Raw genomic sequence first — 24,807 nt, 5'->3', positions numbered from 1 at the left:
CTTGGGGGCACACCAGATGTCACAGGAACTTCAACAGAAAAACCACCTGGGTACTGCCTATTAAGAAAAAGCGAATCCATTCAAGGGTGCAGCCTCTGATACCATGCTCATGGTACGTCACTATTATGTAGTATGCGATTCTTGGATGAATCAAGCGTCCCGGGGTTCGTATTACGAGTCTGCTACTTAGGATACACCTATATTCACGCCCAATTTATTGCTAAATATGGAAAAAAAATGCAACAAAAACAGTTAAGGATGTACGAGCGTTTTTTTTTCAGAATATCCGCCATTTTGAAAAAACGTTTCTTCGAATATTGCATTCTAACAAAAGTTTTGCAAAAAATTAACGTTAAATAATTAAAATATGGCTAATAATGTACCATTTAACAAAATAGATTCTACTTTTTTCGAAAAAAATTTTTTCACCCTTATTTTTGGCTGGCATTTGCCTAAATTTGATGTAAGATTTACAATGGGGTAGGGGTAGGTAATTTCAAATATCTATGAAAGTAGATTAGGTTTGGTTTTGATATTTTCCTGAATGATACATATAACGATAAGCTATAACTGAAATAAAACTCTTCAAGATAGCACTTTATTTTATCTAGAAAATATAGATTTAAACAAAAAGAACAAAAAATGTCAAAATTCACCAGTTTTTAACAGTTTTTTCTTAATAAATTTCTTAGATGCACGGTGACCCCAACATTTTTTTCTGTCCGTTTTAAAGCATTTTTGTATGTCATTAAAGCTGCGAAATATTTTGAAAATCTTACCGTCAGAATTTTTTTTGCAGATCTAAAAACATTTTTTCCATTGAAAATAAAGTGTGTGGAGTAATTATGCCAACATGTAAAAATGAAAGAGATTTGTTCGTGACATTTATGCTTATATAATACTGATATCACCTTGTATTCATATTAACCTGTAAGACATGAAATCCCTTTAACATTAAATGAGATATTATATGTTTTATAACACACCACCATTTTTACAGTTTTACAAAATTTCAGAAATGCTCAAACACTGGGTGAAGAAAATGCCCTATAAAAATAAAACGAGTTCGGTGACCTGTGTTTTTTCTTCTCTTGTTTGTCTTAGAAACTAATGTTCTTCAAGCTCACAGAGCATGAAAAAATTCTGACCGTTAGAAAAAATTCGCTCCTACATCCTTAAATTCAAAGCTTTCAATGAAAATTCAGGTATCCCGCGGTGTCCCAGGGTATCCCGGGGTGTCCCGGAGTATTTACCCCGACCCATAAAGGTTTATCTCTTATCTAATATATATTTTTAAGAAATTACATATATGTTTGAATTTAATGCCTAAATTAAAATCTAAAAGTCCATTTTGTATAAGTTTTTGCATGAAAACGTCTAGTCCAAATAATAGGACGTTTTGGGACAACGTGATACATTTTGACTGTCGCTGTCCCGTCAGAGGAATGAAAACTATAAAATAACCTGTCATAAAATTCATTGAAACTAAAACCGTAATTTAAATAAAAAATGTCCATTTCGTAGACGTAAAGTCCATTTCGCGAATTGGAGTCCATTTCGCACTCTGTCCCTACCGTTTTCCGGAAGTGTGAATGCAGAAAAAAATAATAATGGCAGCTCCAACAAAACCATGGGAAAAACCTGGTGTCAACAGACAAGCTGAAGAGAAACCGCATTCAACATTCATGTCAGCGTAAGTATAAAACCATTTTTAATTTGGTATGGATCATTTGCAGGTCGATCAGTTGTTTAAAGTCTTATTGTCAGAAATTTTAATTCAATAAAAAAAAATTTTCATTTTCAATCTTCAAATATTTTTTTATCTAGTGTAATGCTAAAAGTCTAAACATACTAACGTAATTATCTTTCAGCTAAGGGATGTGGCTCAGCTCTATTTATCTACATAAGTTGTGGAAATTTTACATTAAATTGATTAATATATAAATAATTGCCTGGCTTGTTTTCTTACATTCTAAATTTTGAACTTTATAATTTTAAACTTGATTAAGTATACCGTCCACCTGTATTGTCGCGGCACTTGTCATGTGACTTAACGACATTAAACAAGAAACAACATAACAGAGTATTTCTTGTCTTTACCACAATATTTCATGTCATATGCATCAATTACTGTGTGAAAATGAATCGGATATCATTCAAGGAACATCCATGTGCACTTTGAACAACAATAGTCAACCATTGTCATCATGTGATGTCACATCAGTAATTTCGTGGTATAGGTCAACAATTGTGCCAATCAAATTATCATAGGTTAAAAAACACTAAATATTATTCAAACATTGAAAAGCTATCTAAGTCAAACTAACAAAAACACTCAAAAGCCATTAAACACCGGTTTAAACATTTTATTTGAACTGTTTACATTGGCACTATCGAAAATATTCTCCTCAGTGCAGTAGACACACCAGAAAATCTAGATGGGACTTGAATGTAACTCGGAAGATTGATGGCAACAAGATGATGGTAGATTTTATAAAACATTACAAGGCGGGAATCCAATCTTCTGTGTTCTAGAGAGCAGCAACCCAGTCTTCCTTACATTTCAGTAACACTGGAGAGAGGTGAGAAATCACCTGTATTCCATCGAAGTGCACGACGCTGAACCATTTCTATTTTATGTGTGTTTGTTTGGTTGTACGAGTGCCAGATAGTAGATGCATATTCCAACTGCAGACGGACAAGAGTTTTGTATGCTAATGTTTTGACGTTTTCGTTGGTTGTTGTGATGTTTCGTTTTATGAAGCCAATAGTTTTATTAGCATTTGAAGATATTCTAGTGATTATGTGTATTCCAACAAGTCAACACCAACATATTTTGCACTGGGAACTGATTCTAAAATATGTCCATGGAGTAAATATTTGGTTTTGATGTCAGACAGTCTTGTTTTTTGTGATGTGTAGTACCTGGCATTTAGAAGGATTAAACTCCATGTCCCACTCATTTCCCGTTTTTCTAAATCTACAACTTCAAAATTTCAGTTGAAGAATCTTTGAGATACAGCAGTTCTTTTGGTTCTTTCACGTGCACAACGTATAGCACTCAGCGTTTTTTTTTTCACCAAAATATTCGGCGAAATTCGGCCCCCTTCCCCCCCCCCCCCCCCCCTCAAAATAGTATGTTTTTTCCCCTTTCTGATGCGTAAAATTCCCCTCCGAAAATACAAAAAAAAAGCCAATCAATTAAATCATAATTCACTAGTTTATTTAATTTATTTTCATATAGATTAGAAAACAGTTCACCGCGGTATCTCGCGTTCTGTTTACATCAACACCGGTTGGAGTAACTTCCCTTGATAAATCAGTATCATCGAAGCGCTTTATCATTCTGCACAACAACGCTGTTGAATGTTAGTCTGTAAATGATTTGCATTCTATTTGTTTGGCCGGGTAGTGTTGAGTTTTCCATCTTCTAGTCAGTCAGGGATTGATTTTATGCTTGGGAAGGGACTAGTCCAATGCATACACTTTTTTTACAGTTTGTTTTACATTGTGACAGGTCAAATGTAGCAGTGACTGCAAATGTCAGAATTTGACAGAAATAAAAAAAAAAACAGCCGCTCACCGTTGGCTTGTTTAGGAAGGAACCTAATGTCTGTTGTAAATTTTGGTTGTCTAATGGATATCTTATCCTGCACATTTGAAAAATTTATTTGGTTATCTGGTATTGATATGCTACACTGTGTTATATGTCATGTCACATGTTCTTATGGGCCCTGAATTTATCAATAAACTTGAAACTACTTTATTTCAACAAAAATGAAAATTCCCCTTTTCTTAGTTTTACGTCGTATTTTTCCCCCTCCAAAGGGCACCGACCCCCTTCCCCCAAAAGTGAAAAAAGTCGCTGGCACTGATACGCAGGATGAATTTTTAAAAGCCGCACCCAAGAGCTTCAAAACAAAGAAGTACTAATACCTTCAGGTGGTATTTTCACATTAACATTAATATGATAGAAGTATATAACTAAACTTTAAACATTTTAAAAAGCTTTTGAAAATTCATAATATAAAATAAAACAACTCTGTTTAGTGATAAATGAGCTTATATAAATTTTGAAATACAAAGGTAAAAAAATAAAGAGCTAAATATTCATGTTTTAAAAATATCTAAGTAGTGAAAAATGCCCATTAGAGGGAGATAATTCAAAAATGGCAAACTATATAAAGGGGTAATTTTATAGATTGAGCAATTACTTTTGCTTTGAAAACGTTCTTGAAAAATGGTTAAAACATTTTAATGAGAAGATTAAAAACTATTTTTAATTTATAGATTGAGCAATTACTTTTGCTTTTAAAATGTTCTTGAAAAATGGTTAAAACATTTTAATGAGAAGATTAAAAACTATTTTTCAAAGGTCAAGGTCACAGGGGCCAACGTTAACTTTTTGCATGAAGGCAGTACTCGCGAACCACTTCATCCAGGACCTTCAAACTTCACATGCTGATAGTACTTATTGAGTACACCACCCCTACTGACTTTGGGGTCACCAGGTCAAAGGTCAAGGTCACCAGGTCAAAGATCAAGGTGCTGCGGGGGGCATTTGTCACCATTAGTGACAGCTCTTGTTTGTACTTACAATAATTTTTCTTTTGAATTACTTCCCTTTTATGTTACTGTAAAATTAATAGCTTATTTTGAAACTTTTTTATTATTGGCCGTAGGGAAAAACCGAGACCACTTTTCTGTGGTACAACATGGATGGTACCTCCAATTTTAAGGTGTATTTTTACATAACTGTACCTGATAAGGATTTTTTTGTAGACTTTGAATATTTTTTTTGTGGACTTAGATTTGTTTTTTGAAGTTTTCCTTTTGTTGTTCCAGTCCTTTGGGGCTACAAGTTACAAGTTCTTAAATTTTTGCTCCCATCCTATTATGTAAGCCTTCGGGCGTATATTGCCCCCCTTGGCGGCGCTCTTGTGTCAATAACATCTAAGGTCGGGTATAGAAATCAGAAATAAATGCTTCATTCAAAGTTTATATATGCAGTTTCTGAAAATAGCCAAGCCACCTACATGATTGCACTGAAACATACACGCCAGAACATTGCGGCATATAAACACGTAAACAATTGGAACATGAATTATCATTTATTTACTGTCAAAGTAGAATCTAGTTGACAAATTTTGTGGTGCCTACAACGCAGAAATTGTAAGCTACGCACAGGATATAGATGCACCAATGTTGATGCACCAATGTTGAAGTTGAAACTTACCGGGCTGAAACATTTTCTTACGGTAAAAATATAAACAAATAAATTCATCAGTTAAAAATTGTTTGTTTCAGAAAATTTGATGTACTCTTTATTACAACTTCTTAGCATTGAAAAAGTCGAGTATTTAGTGGGCATATAACGGAACTTTGAGATGAAATAGCTAGCATGTCCTTTCAGAACTATACAACCAACCTTTCAGAGATCTATGTTGTATTCTTTCTGTATGATAGCAGTATTGACCCTATCATCTATCTCTATTCATGTTTCCGTGCTGTTTAGCAAAAATAAAATAATTTTAAAAGTAAAATGTTTTTCCTACCTACCTACCCTAATTTTTGTTGAGCCCGCTTGCGGATACGAAGACATAATTGTCCAAATGGCTGTTTGGTGTATGTGCGTGCGTTTGTGTGTGCGTGCATGCATGCGTCCGTCCGTGCGTCCGTCCGGATTTGTTTGTCCGGACCATAATTTTGACATGCATGAAGCAATCTTGTTTGGCATGAATGTTAACCTCAGTGAGACAGAGTGTCATGTGCAAACCCTAGGTTCCTATCTCAAAGGTCAAGGTCACAATTACAGGTCAAAGGTCAAATACAAAAATGACTGTCCGGAGCATTTCTTCAAGCATGGAGGGATTTTGATGTAACTTGGCACAACTGTTCACCATCATGAGACGGAGTGTCAAGCGCAAGAACCAGGTCCCTAGGTCTAAGGTCAAGGTCACACTTAGAGGTCAAAGGATACAAGAATGACAACTTTGTCCGGAGCATTTCTTCTTCATGCATGGAGGGATTTTGATGTCGCTTGGCACAAATGTTCACCACCATGAGGCGGAGTGTCATGCGCAAGAACCAGGTCTCTAGGTCTAAGGTCAAGGTCACACTTAGAGGTCAAAAGTCAGATATAAGAATGACTTTGTCTGGAGCATTTCTTTTTGATGCATAGAGGGATTTTGATGTAACTTGGCACAGTTGTTCATCATCATGAGACGGAGTGTCATGCGCAAGATATTAGAATTACTTCTCTTTGTTGTTACTATAAATAGCTTATATTCGTAACTTTTTATTACTGGTCCTAGGGAAAAATCAAGACCACTTTTCTGTAGTACAACATGCATGTTACATCCAGTTTTCAGGTGAATTTTGACCTATCTCTGCTGGTGAGGATTTTTGTGTGGACTTTTTTTTTTTTTAAGATTTACGTCCCTTTGTTGTTACTTTAAATAACTTATATTAACTTATATTGTAACTTCTTGCAATCTCTTTTTAGAGATAGGGTCAACTTTTGTGATCGCGTAGCGTCCGTCGTCCGTGCGTCAGTCCGTAAACTTTTGCTTGTGACCACTCTAGAGGTCACATTTTTTGTGGGATCTTTATGAAGTTGGTCAGAATGTTCATCTTGATGATATCTAGGTCAAGTTCGAAACTGGGTCACATGCCATCAAAAACTAGGTCAGTAGGTCTAAAAATAGAAAAACCTTGTGACCTCTCTAGAGGCCAAATATTTGACAAGATCTTCATGAAAATTGGTCAGAATGTTCACCTTGATGATATCTAGGTCAAGTTCGAAACTGGGTCACATGGGTTCAAAAACTAGGTCATTAGGTCTAAAAATAGAAAAACCTTGTGACCTCTCTAGAGGCCATAGATTTCACAAGATCTTCATGAAAATTGGTCAGAACGTTCACCTTGATGATATCTAGGTGAAGTTCGAAACTGGGTCACGTGCCGTCAAAAATAAGGTCAGTAGGTCAAATTATAGAAAAACCTTGTGACCTCTCTAAAGGCCATATTTTTCATGGGATCTGTATGAAAGTTGGTCTGAATGTTCATCTTGATGATTTCTAGGTCAAGATTGGAACTGGGTCACGTGCAATCAAAAACTAGGTCAGTAGGTCTAAAAATAGAAAAACCTTGTGACCTCTCTAGAGGCCATATATTTCATGAGATCGTCATGAAAATTGGTCAGAATGTTCACCTTGATGATATCTAGGTCAAGTTCAAAAGTGGGTCACGTGCCCTGAAAAACTAGGTCAGTAGGTCAAATAATAAAAAAACCTTGTGGCCTCTCTAGAGGCCGTATTTTTCATGGGATCTGTATGAAAGTTGGTCTGAATGTTCATCTTGATGATATCTAGGTCAAGTTCAATCGTGGGTCACGTGCCGTCAAAAACTTGGTCAGTAGGTCAAATAATAGAAAAACCTTGTGACCTCTCTTAAGGCCATATTTTTCATGGGATCTGTATGAAAGTTGGTCTGAATGTTCATCTTGATGATATCTATGTCAAGTTTGAAACAAGGTCATTTGCAGTCAAAAACTAGGTCAGTATGTCTAAAAATAGAAAAACCTTGTGACCTCTCTAGAGGCCATACTTGTGAATGGAACTCCATAAAAATTGGTCAGAATGTTCATCTTGATGATATCTAGGTCAAGTTCGAAAGTGGGTCATGTGCTGTCAAAAAGTAGGTCAGTAGGTCAAATAATGAAAAAACGTTGTGACCTCTCTAGAGGCCGTATTTTTCATGGGATCTGTATGAAAGTTGGTCTGAATGTTCATCTTGATATCTAGGTCAGGTTTGAAACTGGGTCAACTGTGGTCAAAAACTAGGTCAGTAGGTCTAAAATTATTAAAATCTTTTGACCTCTCTAGAGGCCTTATTTTTCAATGGATCTTCATGAAAATTGATCTGAATGTTCACCTTGATGATATCTAGGTCAGTTTCGAAACTGGGTCACGTGCGGTCAAAAACTAGGCCAGTAGGTATAAAAATAGAAAAACCTTGTGACCTCTCTAGAGGCCATATTTTTCATGAGATCTTCATGAAAATTAGTGAGAATGTTCACCTTGATGATATCTAGGTAAAGTTCAAAACGGGGTCACGTACCTTCGAAAACTAGGTCAATAGGTCAAATAATAGAAAAACCTTGTGACCTCTCTAGAGACCATATTTTTCAATGGATCTTCATGAAAATTGGTCAGAATTTTTATCTTGATAATATCTAGGTCAAGTTCAAAACTGGGCCACATGAGCTCAAAAACTAGGTCACTATGTTGAATAATAGAAAAAAACGACGTCATACTCAAAACTGGGTCATGTGGGAAGAGGTGAGCGATTCAGGACCATCGTGGTCCTCTTGTTTTATTTGGCATAAATGTTTGCCTCAATGAGACAGGGAGTGTCTTGTGCAACTCCCAGTCCTTTTGACAGCTGGGGGGCTCGACATGTTGCCAGTGGGCATCTAGTTTTCAGCATGTTACCAGAACCGCAAAATTAATTTGTTTTGGCCTAACGTGTTTAATCTCAATATAATTGAGTAAATTGAAAATGTAATAATGCTTTAAAAAAAGTCACCTTTAATTTCATTGTTTTTTAGCTCACCTGAGCACGTTTTTTTAGCTCACCTGAGCACAAAGTGCTCAAGGTGAGGTATTGTGACCGGTCATTGTCCAGCGTATGTCATTGTGCATCGTACGTCAACATTTGCCATGTGAGCAGTGAACACTCTAGAGGCCGCAGTTGTGACCCAATCTTTATGAAACTTGGTCAGAATGTTTGTCTTGATGATCTCTAGGCCAAGTTTGAAACAGGGTCATGTGGGATCAGAAACTAGGTCAGTAGGCCAGATCAAAAGAACAACTTTAGAACACTCCAGAGGCCACAGTTCTGACTCAATCTTTATGAAACTTAGTCAGATTGTTTGTTTTGATAATCTCTAGGTTAAGTTTGAAACTGGATTATGTGGGGTCAAAAATAAGGTCACTAGGCCAGATCAAAGGAATATCTTGTTAACACTCATGAGAATTGGTCGGAATGTTTGTCTTGAAGACCTCTAGGTCAAGTTTGAATCTAGGTCATGTGGGGTCAGAAACTAGGTCATCCAGTCAAATCAAATGAAAAGCTTGATAACACTCTAGAGGCCACGTTTATGACCATATCTTCATGAAACTTAGTCAGAATGTTTATCTTGATGATCTTTAGCCCAATTTTGAATCTGGGTCTTCAGGGTTTAAAAACTAGGTCACCTGTTAAAATAAAAGAAAAACTTATGTATGCAATAGGGGCTGCATTTTTCATTTGAAGTGCATGAAACTTTGTCAGAATGTTTATCTGCATGAAATCTTGAATGAATTTTTATCTGCGTCTCGTGGGGTAAAATAATAAGGTCACCAGGTCAAATCAAAGAATAAGCTTGTTTACACTATAGGGACCACATTTTTCATTCTATCTTCATAAAACTTGGTCAGAATGTTTTTTATTATAAAGCCTTGGATGATTTTTCAAATCTGGGTCATGTGGGGCCAAAAAATTAGGTCACAAGGTCAAATCAAAGGAAATGCTTGTATACACTGTAGAGGCCACTTTTTGCTCCAATCTTCCCCAAACTTTGTCAGAATGTTTGTTTTTATGGAATCTTGGACAAGCCTGAATCTGGGTCATGTGAGGTCAAAAACTAGGTCACTAGGTCAGATCAAAGAAAATGCTTGTTTACACTCAAGAGGCCACATTTTTGCTCCAGTCTTAATGAAAATTGGTTAGAGTATTTGTCTCCATGAAATCACTAGGTCAAACATGTTTACACTGTTATGGTATGTTTCTCAGGTGAGCGACCTAGGGCCATCTTGGCCCTCTTGTTATATTTCTTTGTCTTACCTGATGTCACATTGCATTTCTGACTTAAAGACTTAAAAAATTAAATCTACATGAAAAATGCATAAGAGTGTCAGATTTGGTGAAGATATCTATTATTAAAAAAGTTATGAAAGAAAGACATATTCTGCAAAAGTTGAAAATTTCCTTCTGTTTGTATACTGTATAGGCAAAATTCTAGAAATGTCGCAATTCCGAACTTCAAAAACTATGTAACTTTTGTTCTGATAAAGATATTTTAAGAAATTAAACAGATCTGTAAATGGTAAACCTAGCTCTTTCATGGGATATATGTTTCAGTTAAATTTAAGATTGTTTAAAAAGTCATCTGGGGTTGCCAATGCTTTATTACCTTTTCCTATTGGAACATATGAATGACTTCATCAAAGTCCTTGACTGTCCTTCCATTTTTTGTACCCCCCAGACATCAAAGTTGTAAGAGGGGGCATACTAGTTCCAGGTTGTCTGTCCATCTGTCAGTCTTGTCTGTAGACACAATCTGGTGCCAGCAAACTCTCCTCATCCTCTTGACAGAATTTAATGAAACTTCACACAAGTGATCAGTAACAACAGTAGTTGTGCATAGTGCATGTTAGGTTCTTTCAGAAAAAAATATTTGCAGAGTTATGGGACTTTGTTTTTTGTTACTATACTATATACATACATACCTTTCAAGTCTCATGCATTGGGTGTGAGTCACACATTTCAGGTCCAAATCACGCTGTCACACACATATTAAATTTTCTCATGCATTTTCAACAAATCAGAAAAAAATATTTATTCAGTTAAGAGATGTATGTGAAATGATCAAAACTGATCTAAATTTTCAAACGTTTTGAAGGCTACATGATCTGTTAATTAAAGTAATGGTTGTCTTTGATTGTTTGTTCTCTAAACTTTTTTTTCATCCTGAAATAAGTATCTTTGTAGTCCAAATGTAGTGCTATTTTTATACATTTGACCCTACGGGCGTCTACCTCTTCTGTATACTTTCGTCCCCCATATCCCATGACCAAGGGCCAACTGCCTCTTGGAATTCCATCTCACTCCTACACACATTAAGGCTTTGAAAGCTTTTAGATGCTGCCAGTATCATTTAAACAATTTCTCACAAACTACACAATGGATATTTATCAAACTTGGTCAGAGCCTTTTTCAAAAATTTTCAAATTGGAAAACCTTCCTGTCAGAAACTGCTGGCTCGAGTTGAAAGTATTATCACACATATAATGAAATGATGAAATTCTACGAAGATTAAAAATTATTGTGATTTTGTTAAAAAAAAAACTTGGCCACCAGCACTAGAAATAGAAAAAAAATCTTCAGATACTGGTTGAATTTTAAAATAACTTACACAAATGTTTGTTGGGTGACCCTCTCCTAATGTTATTTATTTTTGTCTAATTCATCAAAAACATGGCTGCTAGTGGACATTGTAAATTTTCCATGCATGATGATGATTTAGAGGTCTTGTCAGAAACTGATTGCCCAATTTTAAAATAATTCTACAGGAATGTTTATTGGATGAAGCTCCTCCAGGATTCATCAGTTATAAATTGAGAAATATTTTAGAATAACTATGTACCAAATAACAATAAATGATAGCCAAATAAAGTTTTAAAAGTGAAAGTTTTAAAGTATTTTTCAACTTTCATTGTTGCAGGTCTCCATCCACACCAGTGTTAGGAACTTCAATGTCTTCAGCTGCTCCAACAATAGGTGGTGGTGATGTCCCACCACCTGTGCCTAGCAGATCCGCATCTGTGGGTGGATACTCTGGCTACAGCCCAGGAGGCTATGGTGGTTACAGCAGCCCATACAGCTCAGGCATGTACAGCAGTCCTTACAGTAGCATGTATGGAGGATACGGGTCAGGGATGTATGGGGGATACTCTGGTTATGGAGGAATGGGATATAATAGATATGGATACGGACAAAATATGAATGAGTACAATTCTTTCTCTCGCATGGCTGAAGAAAGTTCTAGGCCAGCTTTTCAGTCAATAGAAAGTATAGTTGGTGCATTCTCCTCTGTCAGTATGATGTTAGACTCGACATTTCAAGCAGTATATAATTCATTCAGAGCTGTGATAGGAGTAGCAGACAACTTCAGTAGAATGAGAATTCAGTTTGCACAAGTGTTTTCAGCCTTTGCTGTATTTAGAACACTTAGATATTTGTACAGGAAGTTATTGGTATTGTTACGACTGAGACCTCAGGGTTTTGCTGAAGAAGCTTGGGTAGAGGCAGGTGACACAGTTGCTCAGAATGCCGCAGCCAGGGCTCCGGGAGGTGGCAAGAGTAGTTGGCCAGTGCTTATGTTCTTTGCAATCATCCTGGGGGGACCATACCTTATATGGAAATTTCTGAGAGCAACATTTGCAAACCCAGGTAAGTTGAAACCAGAAATCTTTTTGCAGTAATACAAAGATAAAATTGTCCTAATATTTACTGACTTACTATAACATGGCCAATCTAGAAAACAGAATGATCACTCATTGTGAGAGGTAGCTATTGTGCATTTATTGATGTCCTGAAATAAAGTTGCCTGGAATGTACAGTGTTTAATATTAAATAATGTCATATAATAGAAAGTTAATAACAAAATTAGTGATTGAAGTTTAGCTTGTCATAGAGTTTAAAGGTATGTTAGATTCAAATTCCATATTTAACATGTTTAAAACAATGACTTCATAATTATAGTTTATGTAAACATAAAATGAAAAATTTTATGTGTATTCAAAGTACTATGCATTAGGTTTAGAATAGTACACAGTATACATAGTACATGTATAGATATAAACACAATATAAATGTGTACTACCACTGAAAAAATAGCTGTTTTTAAACAATCATCTGGTACTGCGTTTTTAGCTAATCAAATCAGTCTGCGTCTGTGGTCAGTCTTCCGTCCGTCCTTCTGTCCGTCCGTTAACAATTTCTCGTTATCACATCTCCTCAGAAACTACTGAGGGGATTTTGACCAAACATTGTCAGAATGATGTATTGATACCCTAGTTGTGTCCCACTGAAAATCAGACTGGTTCAACAATTTTTGAGTGAGTTATGGCCCTTTGTTTATTTTTATGATTTACATAGATTTATATAAGGAAAAACTTGTCCAAAACCACAGGGCCTAGGGTTTTGATATATTGATTTGATATTTGGTATGTAGCATCATCTAGTGGTCCTCTACCAAGATTGTTCAAATTATTTCCCTGGGGTCAAATATGGCCCCGCCTCGTTGGGGGGGTCACATGGTTTATATAGACTTATATAGGGAAAAACTGAAAAACCTCTTGTCCAAAACCACAGGGCCTAGGGCTTTTATATTTTATATGTGACATCATCTAGTGGTCATCTACTAAGATTGTTCAAATTATTCCCCTAGGGTCAGATATGGCCCCGCCCTTGGGGTCACATGGTTTACATAGACCTATATAGGGAAAAGCTTTCTTCTCCATATATAGTTTTGAGTGGCAAGATGAACCTTGATATGAGTTGATCTTAATCTTGACCTAGTGACCTACTTTCACATTTCTCAAGCTACAGCCTTCAAATTTGGACCACATGCATAGTTTTGTGTACCGAAATTAACTTTGATCTTGAGATTGACCTAGTGACCTACTTTCACATTTCTGAAGCTACAGGCTTCAAGTTTGGACCACATGCATATTTTTGTGTTCTGAATTGAAATTTGACATTGATTTTTACCTAGTACCTACATTTCTTAAGCTACAGCCTCCAAATTTGAAGCGCGTGCATAGTTATGTGTACCAAATTGAACTTTGACCTTGAAATTGATCTAGTGACCTACTTTCGCATTTCTCAAGCTACAGCTTTCAAATTTGGACCACTTGCATTGACCGCATGCACAGTGTTGTGTACCGAAATGAAATTTGACCTTGATTTTGACCTTGAGCTAGTCTTGAAATTTGGAACATTCAAAAAGGGCTCAATGGTGGGCGCAAAGATCACTCTGTGATCTCTTGTTAATTATGATGCAGACTTAATTTATATATTAAGTAAAGTTAAATATATTTGATGAGGATTTTATACATTTGAAGTAAATAAAGATAAAATATTTGAGTTTAAAGATTGCCATTGGATACATGTTTCTTTAAGTATTTGATTGTCATCGTATTAGCCATCTTGTAAAAGGAGACATATCCTGAAATAGAATGTCAAGTAACTGAATGCTTTATATCATTTTGATATTGTTTGTCAGCTGAACAGGGCTGGGCCAATGGAACAGAGGATCACTTTGTTGCAAGAGCATTGTATGATTTTAGAGGGGAAGGTACAGATGAGTTATCATTTCAGGCAGGGGCAAATCTTCATGTAGCTCCAAAAGGTATGTTTCCTAAATCTGAACTACAGGAAATTAAAGGCAATATACACTGTTGTCCTCAGACAGTGGACTACAGTAAACTCGAGCTATAGTGAAATCCTTGGATCAACGAAGTTTGTTAGATCTGGAGTTTCTTATAAATATGTGCATGTAGTAAACAAAGTCCTTGTAAACATCATTTGTATAATGGACAGATTTACATAACAATCTAATAGGTCAAACCTTGAATTTTCTCTTGATTATAAAAGTTGAATAATAGATTGTAGTTTACTTGATTAACCTTATATTTTGTCAATCTCCTCAATGAAGAGCTGATTGTAATTAACACTAATATAAAACTCACTTTTTCAGAACATTTTTAGCTCGACTTTTCGAAGAAAATGTAGAGCTATTGCACTCGCCTGGCGTCCGCGTCGCCGTTGGTTAAAGTTTTTGATGAAGTCAAATATCTCTGTTACTATCAAAGCTATTGACTTGAAAGTTAAAATACTTATTTACTATCAAAGTATACACCAGGAGAAACAATACGCACTCTGCTTGATCGCGTAGCCCTTTTATAAGAATTTAAAGTTTTTGATAAGTCAAATATCTCTGTTACTATCAAAGCTATTGACTTGAAACTTAAAATACCTATTTACTATCAAAGTCTACACCAGGAGAAACAATCCCCATAACTCTGATTTGAATTTTGACAGAATTATGCCCCTTTTTAACTTAGAATTTTTGGTTAAAGTTTTTGATAAAGTCAAATATCTCTGTTACTATCAAAGCTATTGACTAGAAACTTAAAATACTTATTTACTATCAAAGTCTACACCAGAAGAAACAATCTCCATAACTCTGATTTGAATTTTGACAGAATATGCCCCTTTTTAACTAAGAATTTTTGGTTAAAGTTTTTGATAAAGTCAAATATCTCTGTTACTATCAAAGCTATTGACTTGAAACTTAAAATACTTATTTACTATCAAAGTCTACACCAGGAGAAACAATCCTCATAACTCTGATTTGAATTTTGACAGAATATGCCCCTTTTTAACTAAGAATTTTTGGTTAAAGTTTTTGATAAAGTCAAATATCTCTGTTACTATCAAAGCTATTGGCTTGAAACTTAAAATACTTATTTACTGTCAAAGTCTACACCAGAAGAAACAATCCCCATAACACTGAATTGAATTTTGACAGAATTATGCCCCTTTTTATGCCCCCGAAGGGAGGCATATAGTTTTTGAACCATCTGTCTGTCGGTCTGTCAGTCTGTCGGTCTGTCCGCATTTTCGTGTCCGGTCCATATCTTTGTCATCGATGGATTTTCAAATAACTTGGCATGAATGTGTACCACAGTAAGACAGTGTGTCGGGCGCAAGACCCAGGTCCGTAGCTCAAAGGTCAAGGTCACACTTAGACTTTAAAGGTCATTTTTCATGATAGTTGGGCGTGTCCGGTCCATATCTTTGTCATCGATGGATGGATTTTCAAATAACTTGGCATGAATGTGTACCACAGTAAGACGACGTGTCGCGCGCAAGACCCAGGTCCGTAGCTCAAAGGTCAAGGTCACACTTACACTTTAAAGGTCATTTTTCATGATAGTTGGGCGTGTCCGGTCCATATCTTTGTCATCGATGGATGGATTTTCAAATAACTTGGCATGAATGTGTACCACAGAATGACGACGTGTCGCGCGCAAGACCCAGGTCCATAGCTTAAAGGTCAAGGTCACACTTAGACGTTAAAGGTCATTTTTCATGATAGTTGGGCGTGTCTGGTCCATATCTTTGTCATCCATGGATGGATTTTCAAGTAACTACACATGAATGTATGGCACAGTAAGACGACGTGTCACGTGCAAGACCCAGGTCTGTAGCTCAAAGGTCAAGGTCACACTTAGACGTTAAAGGTCATATTTCATGATAGTGCATTGATGGGCGTGTCCGGTCCATATCTTTGTCATTCATGCATGGATCTTAAAATAACTACGCATGAATGTGTGGCACAGTAAGATGATGTGTCGCGCGCAAGACCCAGATCCGTAGGTCAAAGGTCCTAAACTCTAACATCGGCCATAACTATTCATTCAAAGTGCCATCGGGGGCATGTGTCATCCTATGGAGACAGCTCTTGTTAACTTAGAAATTTTGTTAAAATTTTTGATAAAGTCAAATATCTCTGTTACTATTAAAGCTTTTGACTTGAAACTTAAAATACTTATTTACCATCAAAGTCTACACCAGGAGAAACAATCCCCATAACTCTGATTTGAATTTTGACAGAATTATGCCCCTTTTAACTTAAATTTTTTTGTTAAAAATTTTGATAAAGTCAAATATCTCTGTTACTATTAAAGCTTTTGACTTGAAACTCAAAATAGTTATTTACTATCAAAGTCTACACCAGGAGACACAATTCTCATAACTATAATATGAATTTTAACAGTTATGCCCCTTTTTAACTTGGATTTTTTTTTTTATTGGCAAAGCTTAAATTCAGAGTCAAGCACTGAGAAAAGTCGAGCACGCTGTCTTACGGACAGCTCTTGTTTCTCATCTGTTAAAGACATAGATGATTTTACATTACTCACAATGAAAAGTCAGAGCATACATTCCATAGAGAAACAAGTCTTATTAGCAACTACATGTATTCTGTAATGATACTGAAACTTCTAAGCATACATTTTGTTTTGGGTTTTTTTTATGTCAGATGTCAGTTTCTAGAAGACGAAGCTTTTGAAACTGAACAGTTTGCTGTCTCAGAGATGTTTAACATCAAATGCTTGAATTATCTCACTTAATTGTGCTATTCTTGGCCCCCTCCTTTTGAAGAAAACCAGAATTTGTAACAGAGATACCAACATTCCCCGCCTAGGGACATTTTTCACAAAACATATTGCATGCCAATACAACATCTAAGTAATAGGGCAACACTGCTCCAAACAATATTGAACATAAATAAGTGTATATTAGAAACAAGATGGTTAGATAAATTCCTTAATCAAATTTCTGATTACAAATTTTTTGTGTTTGCTAAATGGTGATAGTTTGATATATTATAAGAATTGGGACTTGAAAATGTGTTCTTCTTCTCCTGTAATTCGCAATTAAGGTGTTTGCTGTATCCATTTTATTATGCCCCCCTTCGAAGAAGGAGGGGTATATTGTTTTGCAGATGTCGGTCAGTAGGTCGGTCGGTCTGTCGGTCGGTCGGAATGTAGACCAATCCGTTTCCGGATGATAACTCAAGAACGCTTGGGCCTAGGAACATGAAAGTTGATAGGGAGGTTGGTCATCACCAGCAGATGACCCCTATTGATTTTGAGGTCTGTATGTCAAAGGACAAGGTCAAAGTGACCCTGAATAGTAAAACGGTTTCCGGATGATAACTCAAGAACACTTGGACCTAGGATCATGAAAGTTGATATGGAGGTTGGTAATGACCAGCAGATGACCCCTATTGATTTTGAGGTCAGTATGTTAAAGGTCAAGGTCACAGTGACCCTGAACAGTAAAACGGTTTCCAGATGATAACTCAAGAACGCTTAGGCCTAGGGTCATGAAAGTTGATAGGGAGGTTGGTCATGACCAGCAGATGACCCCTATTGATTTTGAGGTCAATATAACAAAGGTCAAGGTCACAGTGACCAGGAACAGTAAAATGGTTTCCAGGCAATAACTCTAGAACGCTTGGGCCTAGTGTCAGGAAAATTGATAGTTAGGTTGGCCATGACCAGCAGATGACCCCAATTGATTTTGAGGACATTAGGTCAAAGGTCAAGGTCACATTGGCCAGGAACAGTTAAAACGGTTTCTGATCTTCTTGTCCAAAACCATAGGGCCTTGGGCTTTGATATTTGGTATGTAGCAAAATCTAGTGGTCCTCTACCAAGATTGTTCAGATAATTTCCCTGGGGTCAAATATGGCCCCACCTGGGGGTCACATGGTTTATATAGACTTGTATAGGAAAAAACTTTGAAAAACCTGTTGTCCAAAACCACAGGACCTAGGGCTTTGATATTTTGTATATAACATCATCTAGTGGTCCTCTATTAAGATTGTTCAAATTATTCCCCTAGGGTCAAATATGGCTCCGCCCTGGGGGTCACATGGTTAGCATTGACTTATATAGGGAAAAGCTTTGAAAATCTTCTTGTCCACAAAGACTAGGGCTTTGATATTTTGTAATGTAGCATCATTTAGTGGTTCTCTACCAAGTTTGTTCAAATTATCCCTCTTGGGTCAAATATGGCCCCGCCCCAGGGGTCATATGATTCATATAGACTTATATAGGGAAAAACTTGGAACCTTCATGTCCATAACTTACATCATTCAAATTTGGATCACATGTATAGTTTTGAGTGGCAAGATGAACCTTGACATGAGTTGACCTTGATCTTGACCTAGTGACCTACTTTCACATTTCTGTAGCTACAGCCTTCAAATTTGGACCACATGCATAGGTTTGTGTACCGAAAAAAACTTTGACCTTGTTATTGACCTTGTGACCTACTTTCACATTTCTGAAGGTACAGGCTTCAAATTTGGACCACTTGCGTAGTTTTGTGTTCCCAAATAAAATTTGACCTTGATTTTGACCTAGTGACCTACTGTCACATTTCTCAAGCTACAGCCTTCAAATTTGAAGCACATGCATAGTTTTGTATACCCAAATGAACTTTGATCTTGAGATTGACATAGTGACCTACTTTCACATTTCTGAAGCTACAGGCTTCAAATTTGGACCGCGTGCATATTTTTGTGTTCTGAATTGAAATTTGACATTGATTTTTACCTATTACCTACTTTCACATTTCTCAAGCTACAGCCTTCAAATTTGAAGCACATGCATAGTTCTGTCAACCGAAATGAACTTTGACCTTGAAATTGATCTAGTGATCTGCTTTTACATTTCTCGAGCCACAGCTTTCAAATTTGGACCACATACACATTGTTTTGTACCGAAATGGAATTTGACATTGATTTTGACCTTGAGCTAGTCTTGAAATTTGAAACATTCAAAAAATGGCTCAGTGGATGGCGCCAAGATCACTCTGTAATCTCTTGTTAGGTTAATAGGTTAAAGGTCAAGGTCAGATTAAACCAGAATGGTAGAACTTTTGTTTACAGTGAGCATTTAATTTCTGTTCCTTGTGCAATTACTGAATGCATCAAGGGGGGCATTTCGTGTTTGACGAGCTCTTGTTATTGATAAAGAAGGGAAAATTTCTTTCTGAAAATCAGAAAATCAGCGCCAGATAATTGATGATTCATAAAATGGAGAGTGAACCAACATTGAAAAAATGTATGTAGACAGAAACCAGATATATTAATACACATACTGATTTTGATGTTTTTCAAGAACATGATTGTGTAATTGTTGAATGTAATCAACAGTGACTTTATTTTGCCGAGTTTTAAAAAAAGTGGTTTAAGCTTCGATTTGGTTCTTTATTTTCAGAACTTCAGCCGCGTATGAAGGGTTGGTTGCTGGCAAGTATTGATGGAAAAACAGTGGGAATTATACCTGCCAATTATGTTAAAGTGTTAGGTAAAAGACGTGGTACAAAAGTTTCAAATTATCCGGTTCAAAATGAACTGAAGACATTCGATGAACATAGCAGAGGAATTCCGAACAAACCATTTTCAGAGACTGGTCCTAGTTCTTTCATAACAAGTAATACTAGTGAAAATCAAAGTGGTCAGCCTTTAGTGCAGTCAGGAAGTGCTTTGAACTTGGAGAGACAGGCACAGGCGGGCTTTAATGGTGACATTAATGTGCCAAATATGGACTCTGTATACCAAAATGAAACAAGTCCTTTGGATTCTGTTCCAGAATTAAATGAACAAAATGATCCTGTGGACAAATCATGAGATAAAAATTGTGATATTTTGTAGTGGTAAGATATACTGTGATTCCGACTGTAATTCTTTGACAGCTGTTACTGGTGTAATTTGATGTAATAGAATTATAATGTAAACAGAATGTGTGAACTTGAAATTTGCATTTTCTTATGAGACAGAATAAGCTAAAAGGATTGTAATGATGAATGCAATTCATTGTGTATGTGCTTCCCCTGCCGAGAATAAAACTTGAAATCCAGAATTGAAAGATCAGAGTCACCTTATAGCTCATTTTAACATGTTGGGTGATCTGTTTTAATATTTTTATAAACTGTAGAATTGAAAGTTTTGAATTTTGTAAAATCAGGTATGGAATATTTAATTTTTTTCACTCACCTGAGCACAAAGTGTTATGGTGAGCTATTGTGATCATGCTGTGTCAGTCATGTGTGGTTTCTTTAAATGACATCATTTTCGAAACCATGGAATAGATTTTGATGAAATTTTGCCTGTATGTTTCTTGCATGGTCTTCTTTCAAAATTGTTCAATTGGTTTCACTTGATTGCATATAGGGACAGCCAGAGGTGAACATAGAAAAATCTTAAACGACATCTCCTAAACCGCAGGTCAGATTTCGTAATAATTTCATACATATTGATGGCTTAGGGCAATGCTGGTCTAAGTGATATTTTTTCAAAATCATTTTATAAATAAAGTCTGTGAAAATATTTGGGAAAATTTATCAGATTATCATAGTGAATCAGTAACTACTTTTATAATAGTTTCCCTTATAGCTAACTATTCATTTTTTTATTCATTCGACTATGCTAAATAGTGTTTCAAATACCTTTTTCACTGTCTATTCCTCCATTTATTCTCTGCAACAGAGCCTTACTTCCTGTCATCATGTGCTCGATAACAGCCTTCTTACAGGGGAACAGTTGAAGTGTCAAAGGCATTAATGGATAGAAGGCAATTGAACATTAACTTTTGATTTCATTACAGTCAACTATGATAATATTGCATACCTGTGCTGATTTATTCTTACACTAATATTATATCAGTGATAAGCCTCATACAGTCTTTTTTATGAATAATAAAAGCAACCTAACCTTTTTAGCTCACCTGTCACATAGTGACAGGGTGAGCTTTTGTGATCGCCCTTTGTCTGTCCACAATTCCTTTGTGAACACGATAGAGACCACATTTTGTATTTGATTTTAATCAAACTTGCACACAACTTGTATGGGCATAATATCTCGGTTCCTTTCGAAAACTGGCCAGATGCCATCATGGGTTCCAGAGTTATGGCCCCTTAAAGGGCCAAAATTTGCTATTTTTGGCTTGTGAACACGATAGTGACAACATTTTGCAATCAACTTTAATCAAACTTGCACACAACTTGTATTGGCATAATGTCTCGGTTCCTTTGAAAACTTGCAAAATATCTTCAACAACAATAAATCTTGGATTCCATGATGAATCTGTCAGATCCAATCATAGGTTCCGGAGTTATGGCCCCTAATTGACCCCTAAAAGAGCCAAAGTTTGATAATTTTTACCTTGTGAACACGATAGAAGTGACATTTTATATTTGAGTTTAATCACACTTACACCCAACTTAATTCACAATAAAATCTTGGTTCATTTCGAACACCGGCTAGATTCCATTATGGGTTCTAGAGTTACTGCCCCTGAAAGGAGCAAAATTTTCTATTTTGGCCTTTTCAGCCATATAGAGGTTTCATTTATGCTTTGATTTGATATAAACTTGCACAGAATGATTGTCTTGATGATCTCTAGGCCTGGATCGGAACTAGCTCATGTTGGGTCAAAAACTAGGTCATCAGGTCAAATAAAAGGAAAAGCTTGTAAACAACTTAGAGGCCCCATTTATGACCCTATCTTCATGAAACTTGGTCAGAATGTCCTAGGCCAAGTTTGAAACTGGGTCATATGGGGTCAGAAACTAGGACATAAGGTCAAATCAAAGGAAAAGCATGTTAAATCTCTTGTTCATTTGATGTGCATGAAACTTGGTCAGAATGTTTGTCTGCATGGAATATCTATTAATTTTCATCTGGGACATGTGGGGTCAAAAACTAGGTCACCAGGTCAAATCAAAGAATAAACTTGTTTACACCCTAGGGCGCACATTTTTTATTCTATCTTCATAAATTTTGCTCAATGTTTATCATGAAGTCTTGGACAAGTTCGTATCTGGGTCATGTGAGGTAAAAAAAACTAGGTCACTAGGTCAAATCAAAGGAAATGCTTCTTTACACTCAAGATGCCACGTTTTTTGGTCCAATCTTACTGAAAATTGGTAAGAGTATTTGTTTCCATGTAATCACTAGGTGAAACATGTTTACACTGTTATGGTGTGTTACACAGGTGAACTACCAAGGGCCCTCTTATTTATATTGTAGAAGTTTCAAATCAATTTTCTGTTTAATTCTGCCATGTCAGAAGTCTTAGTTCAGAATCATATGCCAGTGTTCAGTTTATAATTCATAGAGCAAAAATCTGCAGTGAAATACTCGTAATGTTATCAGTAAATAATAACAGGCCTTGCCTTTGGTGTTATTGTACATTTTCTTGATTTCTTGTACAGTCCTATTACACAGTGTTTTGCCGCGCCTACAAAGAAAAATATAATCAAATTTGACTGGAACAAGTAATATTAACTTTTAAAATGAATATTTTTACAAACTGTTTAGTACACTGTATGTAGGTGATCATGTGTTTGTTGAATTGTGATGCAACACCGATGATATCCCTCTCTTACATTGTAGCCATTGCTATTATTTAGCAGATAATATGTCCAAAGACTTTGAGCTCATTACTCCCATGTCATTTACATGCTTTACTGCTGTAACACTATCAGATTGCAACTCTATGTTAGTATCTGTACAATCACAGTTTAGGCCATACCAAATTGATTAATAGTTCTTCAGAAAATTTTCAAAAAATATAGGAGCGGGCGAGCGAAATTTTTATTTTATTTTTTTTTTCTCAATTTTGATTTTTTCAGAGGCGGGTAGATTTTACAGGGAGCGAGCGGGCTTTTTTTATTTTTTTTCCCCAGCTTGAACCCTTGAGGAGGCGGTTATGATTATATATAAAGTTAACATTTCCTTAGAAATGACACAGAAATCAAATATTTACAGTGTGGGTAACACAGTATATAGCTTTTCTATATGTTTTAAAGACTACATGAATGATTTTGCAAATAAATTCCTGCCAGAACTCACTGAATCACTTTTTGTTTTAATTGTAATTTTAATTACTAAGGAATGAGTGTCTTATTTTTAATTTTGATTTTTCTACATTAATCTGAAGACGTGCCTATTTAATGGCACAGGATGAGGAATATTTAAGACAAAACAGGCACATGATTGTATGGAATAACATTTCTTCTGAAACGCAGTTAGATGGCTTTGACACATGAACAAATTTGTGCCCCTAGTGGAACTCCAACCCGTAGAGGTGACAGGGGAAGTAATAAACCACTTGACCAGTGAGACCTGACAGAATTGGGCATACAGATGCTTAGACATTGCTCGAATCCCTTTGGAATAATTTTTTAACAGATCATGATCAGGCTAGCTTAAGCTTTTGTGGTAGAAATTCATTTCAGGCAAAAATAATAACAGACGGACAAAGAACGATCCCAATATGACAACCCTTAAAAGTGTTGTTTGTTGTGCTTTGACTGAACTAGAAATTTAGAGTTGGGGAAGTCTGTTTTTTTTTCAGTTTCTTTCGTTCAATCAATTTACAGCCAATTTTAAATATATCCTGGCATCATGTGTACAAACAGGCAAAACTGTGGTTACAAAAGGACAGAATTTGTTAGAAATTATTTTCATACCAACACTACTTATTTGAAAAGCTAAACAATTTTTAAATTGACTAAATGCTTTTTGATAGAATATCTGACTGATGTACTATTTAAAGGAGTTACGTTCAAAAAAATTTGGGTCGAGACAATGTGATAGGTCGGTCAGGATCTGTGAACAAATATTTTTTTTAAGATAGTAGTTGGCCTCAGCTTTGGGCTCTAGATCTAACATGCTGAATTAAACAACTGATAACAAATGGTTTGAAAACTTTATATCTGAACAATATTTCCAAATATTTTAACTGCATCCCCTAGTCCAAAATATTAGACGTGTACATGCTCATTTTACCTTCAACATTCATTATTTTATTATTTTACATTTTATTTTCAATCTGCATTGTAACGTCTAAAAGGGCCCTAATCAGTAGAATGTAGCATTTTCTCACACGAAAAATAATCGATATACGCAGGTTTAGACAGTCCAGCCTACAGTTATTTATCATATTCTAGTAATATATCGTTTAAATTTACCTTTAAAAGCCCTCATATCCAATATATGTCACTTGTGTAGTTTTCAATACACATTCCGCCATTTTTCAAGCATATTCAGCAGGTTATAATATATTTAGAATCGACTTAGACGAAAACAATTTTCCACATGAACTATTTGCCAATTGATCCAGAGGGAAAATATTTCGTCTAAAATTGATTCACAAAATAAACTGTGTTTACACAACATTCGGAATAGACCGGCAATGTTGCACACCATAATACAGATAAACGGCAATACATACAGTGGAAAGAAACAACTCGATATTTATATATGAAAAGTAACTTTTATTTTATAATTATTCACATGTGCAGTTGAAAAAAGGATGATTTTCGGTGTAA

The 24,807-nt window shown here is 35.8% G+C and overlaps 1 protein-coding gene across 1 annotated transcript; it reads left to right on the top strand.

Annotated features, from left to right (window-relative positions):
- The first annotated feature begins 1,558 nt into the window (after positions 1-1,558).
- Positions 1,559-23,330, top strand: LOC123524478 (peroxisomal membrane protein PEX13-like). Its single transcript, XM_045302695.2, has 4 exons — positions 1,559-1,693; positions 11,549-12,276; positions 14,114-14,239; positions 19,689-23,330. Exons 1-4 carry the CDS (start codon positions 1,593-1,595, stop codon positions 20,099-20,101), a joined length of 1,368 nt encoding a protein of 455 aa, XP_045158630.1. The 5' UTR covers positions 1,559-1,592; the 3' UTR covers positions 20,102-23,330.
- Positions 23,331-24,807: the final 1,477 nt, after the last annotated feature.

This window comes from Mercenaria mercenaria, chromosome 3 (assembly GCF_021730395.1).
Source record: "Mercenaria mercenaria strain notata chromosome 3, MADL_Memer_1, whole genome shotgun sequence".
NCBI lineage: Eukaryota > Metazoa > Mollusca > Bivalvia > Venerida > Veneridae > Mercenaria > Mercenaria mercenaria.
The sequence above is the reverse complement of the archived record's forward strand: the minus strand, read 5'-3'. Positions and strand labels throughout refer to the sequence as shown.

Excerpts from the sequence above, each read along its gene's own strand:
- LOC123524478 (XM_045302695.2), top strand. The coding sequence starts at position 1,593 with ATGCAGAAAAAAATAATAATGGCAGCTCCAACAAAACCATGGGAAAAA. Across the intron at positions 1,694-11,548 it reads CATTCAACATTCATGTCAGC|GTCTCCATCCACACCAGTGT; the intron begins GTAAGTATAAAA and ends TCATTGTTGCAG. Across the intron at positions 14,240-19,688 it reads TCTTCATGTAGCTCCAAAAG|AACTTCAGCCGCGTATGAAG; the intron begins GTATGTTTCCTA and ends CTTTATTTTCAG.